This window comes from Magnolia sinica, chromosome 14 (assembly GCF_029962835.1).
Source record: "Magnolia sinica isolate HGM2019 chromosome 14, MsV1, whole genome shotgun sequence".
Taxonomy (NCBI): Eukaryota; Viridiplantae; Streptophyta; class Magnoliopsida; order Magnoliales; family Magnoliaceae; genus Magnolia; species Magnolia sinica.
The window spans coordinates 38,796,884-38,809,792 of record NC_080586.1 but is presented as its reverse complement, the minus strand read 5'-3'; the positions used below and the strand labels follow the sequence as shown (position 1 = coordinate 38,809,792).

At 39.3% G+C, this 12,909-nt stretch overlaps 1 protein-coding gene across 5 annotated transcripts in view; it reads right to left on the bottom strand.

The window, feature by feature from the left end:
* LOC131226076 (uncharacterized) overlaps positions 1 to 12,909 on the bottom strand; it is a 141,558-nt gene that overhangs the window by 13,581 nt on the left and 115,068 nt on the right. For all 5 annotated transcript variants that reach the window (XR_009161643.1, XM_058221754.1, XM_058221751.1 and 2 more), the window contains 2 exons: positions 10,760 to 10,822; positions 7,307 to 7,379 (listed from right to left, as the gene is read on the bottom strand). Coding sequence is in view for 4 of the 5 variants with exons in the window: in XM_058221754.1 (XP_058077737.1) it covers positions 7,307 to 7,379; positions 10,760 to 10,822 (136 nt within the window). In the remaining variant the exon portion in view is untranslated. The remainder of the gene's footprint in view (positions 1 to 7,306; positions 7,380 to 10,759; positions 10,823 to 12,909) is intronic.

Below are 12,909 nucleotides of genomic sequence, written 5' to 3'. Positions count from 1 at the left end.
CCCTACAACCAGTTTCCAGAATCTGTACCTGTAGGAGGGCTGAAACTTCGGTGGAGCACTATGCCTTGACCTTACGTCGGATTGTCGTCAAACTTGGAGGGATTGGAGGTCTCCCCTGGCTGACCAAGGCCTAGGTGTCACTTTGGGGAGACGGGGTTCCATCACACGTGCGGCCAGCCCACCCGCGCACGTGTGCCAGCCCCAAGTCACCATCTGCACGCAGGAGCTTTCTCCGAGTCAAGTTTTCCTCTAGTTTGCTTTTTTCATTCTTATTTCCTAAACCTTAACCTTAGTTTGCATTAGCCCTAATTTATTTGCCCCTTTTTTCACCTTAGGGTTCCTTGAATTGAGATTGGGGAATCCCTTGGATTAGGGACTATTTGCTATGCATGTGTGGTTGATTTCTATTTCCCTTTGAGCATCGTTTGGGTTATAAATTTTATTGGTCCAGTCCTAGTCTGTGTAGGCCTAGACCCGCATAGATTCCCCTTTGAATGTTTGGACTTTTTATGTGGGATATGGAATTTGTGTAATTGTTTCTGAACTAAAGTGATTTTAAGCCTGAAATCTCACACATCATGTTTAATTTCATGTCCTGCATCACAAAGCCCTTTATTAACAGCAAAGAATGAAAGAAACAAAGGTGAGTTGTGAATTTGGCAACCCCCTCCCTTGCTGAAGCATGTAGATCTATCATGCTCAGCTTATCAATAGAGCACTAAATTTGCTTCAATGTTAACTTTTGACAAATGATCCTAATTACTACCTATGTGACATCCTCAAGAGCAAAGTGGTGGTCCACTCAACGTGCTTATAAGCTCCAGAATATTGATTTTGATCCAATATAAACTGGATTATCACTATCACAGCCCTCTTGGCATCTAAATATTCCATGAGATGCATTTTTATTTTTATTTTTTTATAAACGAGAGGTAGCACACCACTTTATTAATATGAAAAGATCAAAGTACAACCAGATGACTAGCCTCTCTCTGTATTTTAGTGTAACAACGTGTGTATCTAGAAAAGATTGAAGGATCTCTATTTTTGTTATTAGTTGAATTTCAATGTACTTTGTTATTTAGCTAGTTGATTTTGCATATATGTAATAAAGTTTTGTTTCAGACATTTAGAATAGTGTACACACGATTAATGAGAATGATTTGTATTCATTTTTCCTTAGTTTAGCTCTGATTACCTGTGAAAATGAATGGAATTCTTATGAATTGAAATATAATTGATTTATTATAACCTCACGGGTTTGCGATTCGGATTCAGGCCTAATAAACCTGGGTACTGAATTTCGGGGCGTGACACAACGTCATTGGAGTTTATGGTTCCTTCTATCCCTATGCTCTAAGAGTAGTTGTCATTTACAAAGTTCTGAAAGTAGCTTCCCCACCTTTCATTAATCTTACTGTTTTTTACTAGTACCCTTTGGTTATTGCTCTTAATGCATCTAACGTGATCTAGGTCCCTCCAAGATATTCCGTAACGGCCACCACCGTTGTCGCGACAAGACAGGCCATAATGGCCCTTTTTTAAATTAAGAAAATCTATATTGCATTGTAACAGACTGTTACGAGGTCATTATGGGTAATTTCTTTTAATGGCCATTATGGCACACCATGACCCCTACCCTTCCTCTATCTCATTTTGCAAGTTTGAAGACATCTTTCTCACCTTCTCTTATCCCCAATCTATGTAAATATCCACATAAGCCTTGCATTTAACCTCACTACTTTCTTAGCAATCCTTTTAGCATTTCTATGTTGTTTAAAAAAATTATCATTTCTAGTCCACTGCCAAGCTTTGAAACATGAATAGTTTCATGAATAGCTTTTTGTACATCGTCATTCCACGACCAAGTTTCCTTATATGATTGACTTTGCCCTCTACATACTTAGTAGACATCTTTTGCCACTTTCCTAATGCACTCAACTATCTCATTGGACATACAATTTACTTACTCAATATTTTCATTTTCCTTCTTCGATCAATTTTATTCTGAATCGAATTATTCTCTCCTTTCAAATTCCAACACCTAGTTTTTGGACACCTATTAATTTCACTCCCCTTTTTCCAACTCTTAATGTAAACATCCATAAGCATTAACCTATGTTATGCAGTCAGACTCTCTCCAAGTGTAACATTGCAATCCTTACATCTTGATTGTTTTGTTTTCCCAAGTAGAAAGAATTTTATTTAGCTTGTATATAATCCACTTATGAAAGTTATTAAATGTTCATCTCTCTTTTTAAATTATGTGCTTTGCTAGAGACAGATTGTAAGCCACAGTGAAATCAAGGATGGCATCCCCAATCCCATTTCTTATACCAAAACCATAGCCACCATGTACGCCCTCATATCCTCTACTTTCTTTTCCTCCATGACCATTTAAGTCTCCTTCTACAAATATCTTCTCTCAGTTTGGAATCCTTTGCACAAATGGCAAAGGTTAGCCCTAAATGGTCTAGGGACTACATTACACGACACGAATAGGTGCTTTCAAGAGAGTTTGGCAGTCCCTGCGCAAAGAATTGATGAAATCCTCCTTTCCAATCGAATAGCAAATGGATATGCTCTAAAGATAGCCTTGTATAATGAGATAACCAACCATGGCTTGACCCAAGGCACCGATGTGAGAGAAATCACTTCATCCATGGACGACACCACCGGAACTCTCTTGTCAAAGGATGCAATTCTGAGTGGGATCAGAATGTAATCGCGAAGAGGGATCGATGTCGGCTTCAAAATATTTGCACAAGATTTTATTCCTAGTTGAACAACGTCCAAAGGATGAGTCATCCAACCTCGGAATGATGAATTCCTGATAGGAGGATCATCCATTGGTGAACGACAAAAAACCCTAGAGAAGAAAGTCACTAAAACTTATTCAGCCTCTGCTTCCACTTCTCAACCTAAGGACTTTGAGAATGACAATAAAATGAAGTGACTCATGCACAAATAGTGCAACAAACCGAAAATGAATATTTAGTCTGGTGATCATTCAATAAACAAGATCACCAACCAACCACCCACACCAAGAAGATCATTCGAGACTCTCCATCATTTAAAAGAAAAATGACTCCGCACTCCATTGGAAAATCAACAACTTATACCTTAACATGCCTCCTTTCTCAAGCAAGTTGGATGGATAATTGCAATGCAGGGGTATGACTCCTCTCCTGATCTAATAGTGATGCAGGACAATTAACCACTTGCTCTAAAAGCTCAAACTATTAGAGCAAGACAAATTAATCCTTTTATCTTATAGCCCAGGCCCCACATCTTATGGGTTAGGACCTCGGCCGAACCCCCCTTGTGGGTTCATGGGCCCCAAATCACATGGGCCGCCCACCTCGAGTGTGTCCCCGCACCCCACGGGCTACCCCACTCGAGCCCGATGTGAAATGCCCCTGCATTAATCACCCTCGATGAGAAGTCTTGAAAACGAGACCTCCCTCGTGGGCCCTAAATCACATGGGTCACCCACCCGGAGTGTGTCCCCGCCTCCCACAGGCTACCCCACTCGAGCCTGGTGTGAAAATGCCCCTGCATTAATCACCCCCGGTGAGGAGTCTCGAACACGAGACCTGCTCTGATACCAATTTGATGTAGGACAATTAACCACTTTCTCTAAAAGCTTCAATTGTTAGAATATGACGAATTAATCCCTTTATCTCATAGCCGAGGCCCCACATGTCATGGGTTAGGACCTCGGCCGAACCCCCCTCGTGGGCTCGTGGGCCCCAAATCACATGAGCCGCCCACCTCGAGTGTGTCCCCGCATCTCACGGGCTACCCCACTCAAGCCCAGTGTGAAATGCCCCTGCATTAATCACCCCTAGTGAGGAGTCTTGAACACGAGACCGTGGGCCCCAAATCACATGGGTCACCCACCCCGAGTGTGTCCCCGCATCCCACGAGCTACCCCACTCGAGCCCGGTGTAAAAATGCCCCTGCATTAAATAGTTATTATCCAAAGTAAGTAACACGAGTTGTCCACGTCCTTGATGTTGGATGTATAAGGGCCTGTTTGGCCGGCTGGATTAGATGGGCTTAGGGAGGATGGAATTGCATATGGTCCTGTGCCAATTCCACTCCATGTTTGGGAAGAGTGGAAAAGCTTGGAAGTAGGCCGGATGGAATAGTATAGGGTCCCGTGCTAATATCACTCAATGTTAGCAAGTTGTGTAGGTCCCACCTTGATGTGTGGGCTATATCCACACCGTCCACCCATCTTTCGAGATCATTTTAGAGCATGGACCAAAAAATCAGTTAGATCTAAAGCTCAAGTGAACCCCACCATAGAAAGCAATGGGGATTGAACACTTACCATTGAAAACTTCTCTGGGGCCACATAAGTTTTGGATCTACCTCATTTTTAGGCCCATGCCATAAAATGAGGTTACAAAACAAATAAACAGTTTAGATATAACACATTTTTGTTATTGTCAATAGTTTCAAATGATGGTGAGCACATCCTTTCAATGTACCACCGTAGTACAAACAAAAAGGGGAATTACGCTTATCCCACGGTAACAGGGAACAGTCCCTGCCATGGGTAATGATGATGTTTTTTGAATCCCATCCCACCTAATACCGTGGGATCGGTCCGGCCAAACAGGCCGTAAGGGTAATTAGATGTTTGTTATAGACCATGAATAGACACCCCATCATTTCTAGTTATCATGATGTCATTAAATACAATAATAGTAAGGCAACACAACCCTTAATCTTCATGATAAACACCATATGATAATCAAGGATTGTAAAATACCAACTTCCGCAACTGTCGTAATAAAATTGGTAACCATATCCTCTTCATGACTTGGCATTCTTAATAAGAAACAATGAGAAAAGTAATGCACACTTCAACTCTTCATACGAGGAGGCTGTTAGTGAACTGATTTGTGCATCTTGTTTGTCGATCACATGAGTCCATGTGTCATGTAGTCGGTTGAGCCCTTGGAAGCTAAAGACAGAAGACGTAATAGGGACATAAGCATCAATGAGCAAAGAACAGGTAAATGAGGTGCCTTGGTGACCCTAAACAACCCTTGAACCTTTAGATGATCATAACCCGATAAATAAACCTTGTTGATCATCCCTTAGCCTTAGGAGCCTAATTGAAAAATGATAAATAAGACTAAAAGAGGTGAACAACTGTTGTAAACATAATGCCCAAAAGAACAATTTTCGAGTGGTCTTCGATCCCATCGATAGTTTGTCGATGGGTTTCAATCCCATCGAAGATCCACTCGATCAGATCGGAGAATGAGTCCAACAACCATACAGAGATAATTCTAGATTTTCTCGATGAGATCGATACAAGGTTCAATCCTACCGAAGGGTCTTTCGATCCTATCGAAAGAGCGTTAACTAGCTGTTACAAAATGGTTTCTTATAAAAGGGCATTCGGTTCTTGGGCATTTTGAATAGGTTTTTTATGCAATAGAAGCATAGGTGATTACATGATTATATCACTTATCCTAAGCCTCTAAACCAACGAGTTCTAAGTCATTTTCCTCAAGATTAACACTCTAATGAGAATTCCAACCTCCACCTTGAAGATGTGCTTGAACTTCATCATTTTCTAGAGATTAGACTCAACCTCTATAGGTATACCCTTGTCTTTATTCTCGAGAAGACTCATGTAGGTGAATCCCCTAGAATTACAACTATCACACTAATTGTAGGAGAATTCACCAACCTCCCATCACCTCGTTCACCGAAAGGAGCATCACATGCAAGATGATTGATCTTGGAGCTGAAGCATTGGCAACACATCAACATCACGATCGAGGGAGCAAGGGGAGCTGATTGAAGCACGAGAGAGCATCGATAAAGCAACCCGAGAAGGCACCATAGAGGGGGCTCAATCTGACAAGTAAGTTGTCATTTGTAAGAGTCATCACGCTCCTTCCTTGTGTAGGATTGAGTGTAGAGTTTGCAACCCAAACTCGCGTAGGTTCTTATGTAAGACCGTATCGCCACCGACATGGGTGAGTATATATGCAAGTTCTTGGGTAGGCTACTGACATGGGTATGTATGTGGTAAGTCCTTGTGTAGGCCATCAACATGGGTGTGTACGTGGTAAGTCCTTTTGTAGGCCACCGACACGGGTGTGTACGTGGTAAGTCCTTTTGTACGCCACCAACATAGGTATGTATGTGGTAAGTCCTTGCATAAGCCACTGACACAGGTGTGTACATGGGGAAGTCCTTGTGTAACCCTACCGCGGGAGTGTATGCTTGTAAAGGTTAAAGGTAAACCTGATTTAAAACTTTCAATAGTGAAATCCAGTACACTCATGGGTTGAGTGCATCCCTTGGGAGTGGAGTAGGGAAATTGAACCACTATACATGCTTGTCTTTGGGATTGTTGTTGAGCACTTGTTTAATTATGCTCATGTGATTGGTGTTTAATTATATGTATGCATGATTAGATGAATGCTAGGAGTTGATAGGTAGCACATCCCATACACACATGTACACTATCATGTTCATAGACTAGTTGCTTCATATGTATATGATTTGTAGTCTATGTGATTGGACCCTCTATTGGCTTGGAAGCCTTAGAGTTAATTGCCTAGTTTAATTTGGATATTAGCTTAAGTTAGGACATAGCCTTAGAGTTTTAATTGCCTAAAATATTATTTGGTCCTAATCAACCCACCCCCCAGGACATAGCCTTCATTCCCGCTAAGCTTTCGTGTGTAGCCATGGTATCCTACACCACGTGCAATTTCATACGCATCCTTTCAATCCATAACTACCACTGTGCAACAATCGTTGAAGTTCTGCGGCTCAACATAAAGTAGATCAGAGATAAACCTAAGACTATATGATAAACCTGAGACTATATGGAGTACAATTGAATCACATTACCCATTGAATCTCCACTCTTACACCCCTAACCAGCACAAAATGCTCCACATCATATCTCAACCGCATGATGAATACATCAACAATTACCAATGGAAGTAGAGGATATTTAAAACTTATTGAAGGGAAAAGGAGCTTCAATAGTCTATAGGAACCATTTGAAATGCTAATTTTGTTACTAGATAAAATGGACATAACATTCAGCCAATGTAACTAATACTAATGCATGTTTAGATAAATAATGGTTTCTTAAAAACGTGAAGAACAATGTAAGAATCGAATGGAAAAAGTAGTGCTGGAAGGAAAAATAGAAATATTCTTCAACAAAAGGACCCCAAGACTTGCCCCCAACCTGTGGAGAATTAGTAGACTACCCTATAGTGAGAAATTTGGAGATTCTACCATTGATCATTACCTCCTTATGGATTCCACCATGAGCCAGCCTTGTTTTATAATGCTTAAATTCTCCCAGCAATAGATCAACATACCTATTAAAACATGAAACATTACCATTCATAAAATTGTCAAAGTATCTATATTTGCAACGGTTGACAACCTCGACTGGTAATTATGCTTGGATTTCATAAATGGGAACACAATAAATAATAATGCAATTATCATGAAGTGGTACGTCATATAATAATCCCTTTAAGTAATGATGTATAAGTTCTTGGCTTTCTTGCACCATGATTGCATTATAGCTTAAGAAAAAAAAAAGGTAGGTCATGTTTCCACGAGCAAGTACAAATCAATACCCTAGTTGATCTATGACTTCAACCACAACAATGCTGCTTCAAATGTTTTTTTTTTTTACATTGAAGAAGTAGAAAAGCAAGAAAGAATGAGATCTCCAAGAAAAGCAAACCTGAAACAAGGACTGGTGAAAAGTCCTTGTTTATATATTTATAAACTTTGATTGGCTACAAAGTTTATAAATACATAAACTTTGTAGCCAATCAATAGATCAGCCAACACTCATTAATATATAAAACTTCCACATTAATTAATAGTAAGAAAGCACATATTTTCCAATATAAAAATGAAAAAAAAAAAAAAAAAAAAGGATTTCACCAATTTTCACAAAAATTATTTTTTTCACCACAAATCCGTGTCAATGCCCAAGAATCATGCATAGATTCGGAGATTCCCGAATAGGTCAACCTTTTGAACTGTTGTTGAATCCATGGGCAGGCAAGGGACAACCTGGCGAACTGAAACATCTTAGTAGCCATGGTGTGAAAAGAAAAGAAGTGCAATCCATGCTAACATTTGAAAAAAAGAAAAGAAGGTTTATTTATTTATTTATTTATTATTTTTTAATACCTTTAGAGAGATGTGGGTGATACCGAGATCTATTGAAGTTTTCCTTCTAGCATGGCATGGAGGCAGTATAGGAAGAAAAGAAAAGGTGGATTAGAGGCTAGTGCTATTGGTGGGTCTTTGGGATATATTGAGGAAAAGAATTAACCATCTGCCTTTGGAATCCAAGTGGGTTTAACCATTGCTTTCGGAATCAAAGTGGGTCAGTTCTGGAGGTGTTTAGAGTGGCTAAGTTGGATGTAATGGGGTGGTCATGTTTAGATTCCCACTCTGATTGTAATCTTTTTCCTTTGTATTGGGCTTCTTTGTTGTAATTTGCCTAAGGTTCTATTAGGCTTTCCCCAATAAAATTTAGTTATCTTTCTAAAAAAAAAAAAAAGAAAGAAAGAAAGAAAGAAAAGAAAAGACGAGAAGGAAAAGATCAAATTCTGATCTAGACATGATGGGTTCCAAGATTAGAGACTCAGTATGATCCTCCAATGTAAGTGTCTAGCCAAGCCTAAATAGAATAACTTGCATCTCCTATGTGGATAGAGGTAGTGCAAGGCACAAGTAGCCCAATGGTGGAGACCATCCATCCTTGCTTGTCACTTGTTCCTCCCTTGAATATGGCCATGGAATTAGGGTACTAAGATTCATGAAACACAACTCTCCCTTACCAATGGCAGTTGTGTCCGAACTCACCTTCCCCTAGTACAAATAGAGGAATCCCTCCCACAAACCCATATAACCATAAATAAATAGTTACAGTTTTCCCACATATTAATTGCTGCATCCAAGGAATCTACCAAACATGTTTCCGAACAGGTGTTATCTGTGTAAGCAAGCAGCTGAATCCATTGACCATCTCTTCATTTTTTGCCCTTTCTCCTACAAGGTGTGGACTCACTTATTGCTTCTTGAGATGTCATGGGTTATGCCTGGCTCAATGTCAGAGAGCTCCTTTGCTTATAGCATGAGGAGAGAATGAAGAAAAGGTCTAGGATTATTTGGCACTTGATTTCACTTGCTGTTTGGTGGGCTATTTGGGGCAAGCGTAATAGGCAGTGTTTTCAGAATTCTTCGAGATCGATCGAGGCATTGGTGGACTCCATTAAGGCCTTCGTTTCAAAATGGGCAGCTATTATGAAAGTCGAATCTGATTGTATTTTGGCTATCTTAGGGCTGTAATTTTTTTGTTTTTTTTCCCTTGTATTCTTTTCCTGCTTTGCTTGCAAGCAGGCCTCTAATAAATTCTCATTATCCTTAAAAAAAATAATAAATAATAATAATAATAATAAATAAAAAAATCTAGGTCCATGAACACTATCATTATTGGCTTTTTAGGGCATATACCAACAAGCCCCCATTTGCTCTAAAGCCAATCATGTGCAAGATAAACACTTAAGTGAAACACGTCTAGCCAAGATTCCACACAACAACAAAACATTTATATTTCTAGGATCAAAGAAGAAATAGGAGATCACATATCCGCATCCGACCTCCCCTCCCTCCAAAATCTCAATTTAAAAGACTCAATTTAGTTATCAATCTGACAAGATTCACTGAAAATTCTAGTCAACTTGAGTTTCGTATATTTGTATCATATGACATATTTAAGGTGGCATGGGAAAGGACTAAGAGTTGGGAACCAAGGTAACTAACAAAAATGGTGAAAATACCAGCCTGACTTATGGCTGTTACAATATGGGCACAGCAGCCATTATGGTCCTGTAACTGTCTTTCTTTCTTTCTTTCTTTCTTTTTTTTTTTTTTCTTCAAGGAAATAGTGTATTGACCCGTATCAGCCGGTTACAACCCATTTATGGGCTATTTCTTTCAAATTGGGCATTACGGCCCCAGATCGCATAACAGTCACCATCCTTACCATTATGTAATGGTCATTACAGCTGTAACTTAACCGTTTTTTTAGCACCGTGGTTGGCGCATACCTATCTTGCATTGCCAAAAGATATTCAGTGTGAATTCCAGCAAATTCAAACAGAACTATAAAATCCAATTCTGAAATATATGCTCGACTCGCTGTTGTTGATTGTCATTGTACAATTGATAGGTGGGCCGCAGTTCTTGGTGTGCTTTTTGCATGCTCAGATCCAGTTATTAGCTTACAAAATATTCAGCAAGAGTTGGTAAATGCAGAAAGTTCTAGACAAGACGTGCATCAGAAGCATTGGTTAAACATATCAATTCCATTCTTATATACAGGTCTTTGAGTTTTACAAGAACATTATATTTTTGTAACATCATTCAAAAAGAAAATTAATAATAATAATATAACATTTTCGTAACTATTGAACATGCTACTGTCAGTTCAGCCCAAAAATGACATAATAAATTTGTATGCCAATCAAACAACATGATGATATGCTAGAAACACTGCATATTCCAATTCACCAGGAAATCGTTATATACAAAACAAAAAGTAACAAAATGATTAGCGAGTAAATGCAAACATGATTATCAAGAAAACATTTAAAGGGATGCTGGTTAGTAGTTAATACTTTGAACCAAAAATTGAACCAAAAATGGAAATGCTCATGGTACATACCCATTGTGCTCCAGTCCAAGTTCTTTTAGCTCCCATCTGGCATTAGCAATACGGTCCGCATACCTGGATTAAGTTCCACCTATCGAAGTTACCAACTACACATACTCATAATGAATGGCTGATAGTCCAACAAAGCTGGTGATTTCATATATTCATTATAACAATACAACTTCTGGACAACTATTCAATAATTATTACCACATGCCCGATGGTATTTAACAGAAAAAATCCTTTGAATGGTTTCTATGGTATGATCAAAGGATAGATAGGCACTAGGTGATATTACCATTTTAAGGAAAACATGTTTCACTTTCATCTAAATTCTTGTTCAATGGGTTTGCCACTTGCCTTTGTAAATCTAGATAATCCTCCAAAATAAAGGCAGACAATCCTAAGAATAACAAGAATAAATGAACAAGTAGTAGAAAAGCCATGTAGTATAACGAAGTGGATAATAATTGTGCAGACACCTCTTAAGTTCCAAATAAAACATGTTGAGATCATCTCCAGTTTGCAAGACACCTGTCTTGTTATTCCCGACCAGTCAAGGGTGACTCTTGGCATTGTAAGTTTGACCCTGCTAGGAATTTCAATGCACTCGTACCTTTTTCTTATATGCAGAGATGGCGGCAGCACTACCGCACCTTCAGCTATGTTATGGCAAAAGATAAAATCCTAACAACGAACCACCTTGGCAACGAAAAGATGATCATTACCAGGTATCCTATGTGCTTCAAGGATGCATAGTTTGTTAGCCATCTCTTCATCCACTGCAAGTTTATGCAGACGATCTGGAGTGAGATGCTGACCCTTTTTTATATTGCTTGGATTTCACCAGGGCCAATCAATGCATATTCAAGCATGGAACTGGGGAATACATAGCACGAAAAAGCCTGTCCTTCAGTGTTTTTCTCTTCTGACCATGACTTGGTCCATGTGGAAAAAGTGAAATAATGTGACTTTTAACCACAGGTTGGAATCTACGATGGCAGTTTCATTTGGAGCAAAGGCTGGGTGATTCTTTTGGCTTTGGGCGTCTAGCATTTTAAAGGATGTGAAAGGGATGATTTATTGGGTTCTTGTAGTGCTTTCGTTTGACTTTCCTTGCTTTCAATAGGGGATGACCTCTCATCAACCTCGTTTTTCTGTATTTCCTCTTTTTCCCTATGGTCATGAGTATGCCTACGGATAGAAATAGGGGCACGGTTATGGACAGACATATCCTGGATACGGATATAATGGTGTTCGGTTATAGTCAGAGTACCCAATGTAGGCTATTTTGGAAAGACACAGAAATGTAAAGTTTAGTGAAACTTCGTATGTTAAAATTCCAGGATCCCATGTAGACACAATCAAATACCTAAAAGATGTACAAATCAATGGTGGAAATCTACCTTAGATTGGTCCTTTGATTGTGTGAAGTGTTGCCTATATCACATCTAAAATGTAGAAGATCTCTCCGATCTAATCTAATAGGAGAAGATGGCAGAGAGTCGTGCCACACACCCACTATAGGGCTGGGTGTGCGCACTAGAGAGTTGTCCATAGGGTGAACCCTACATGTCACACGTGTGAAAGGAGGAGAAAGGAAGATGTTTTCTTTCTTCTCCTCTTTCTTACTCTTCTCTCTCTCCCTACCAAACATCCGAGGGGTCTGATGTCCAAGGTTCTCTTCAACCCTCTCTCTTATTGGGATAAAATTTATTTATAAGGAGGAATTAGGGTTTCACATGGATGCACCTATATAGTGCTCCTCACTCTCACAGACTTGGGTATTGCCCTAATTCATCAAATGTAAATATGCATTATCCATGCACGCAAATTGACCCAATCCTTCCATTACCAAATGGTGTACACTCTTGAACATAATCCTATGCCGACCTAAGAGATGGATGACAATATCTCAAACATGGGATATGCATTAAGTACAATAAAACCATTTTTAATGGTTAAAACAAAATATTAATGATTGAAAATCTTCAAATAAACATCTAAAACCTTTTAAGTGTGGTGTCTAGTTCGAAAACCACTTGATGGATGGTTCAACATAAAAGATCCAAGCCACTAATAAGTTCCCAAGTGAACCAGTGGATCCCATGTTGGAACATATGGACCTTAACTGTATCATTAATGTAGGTACCCAACCACAC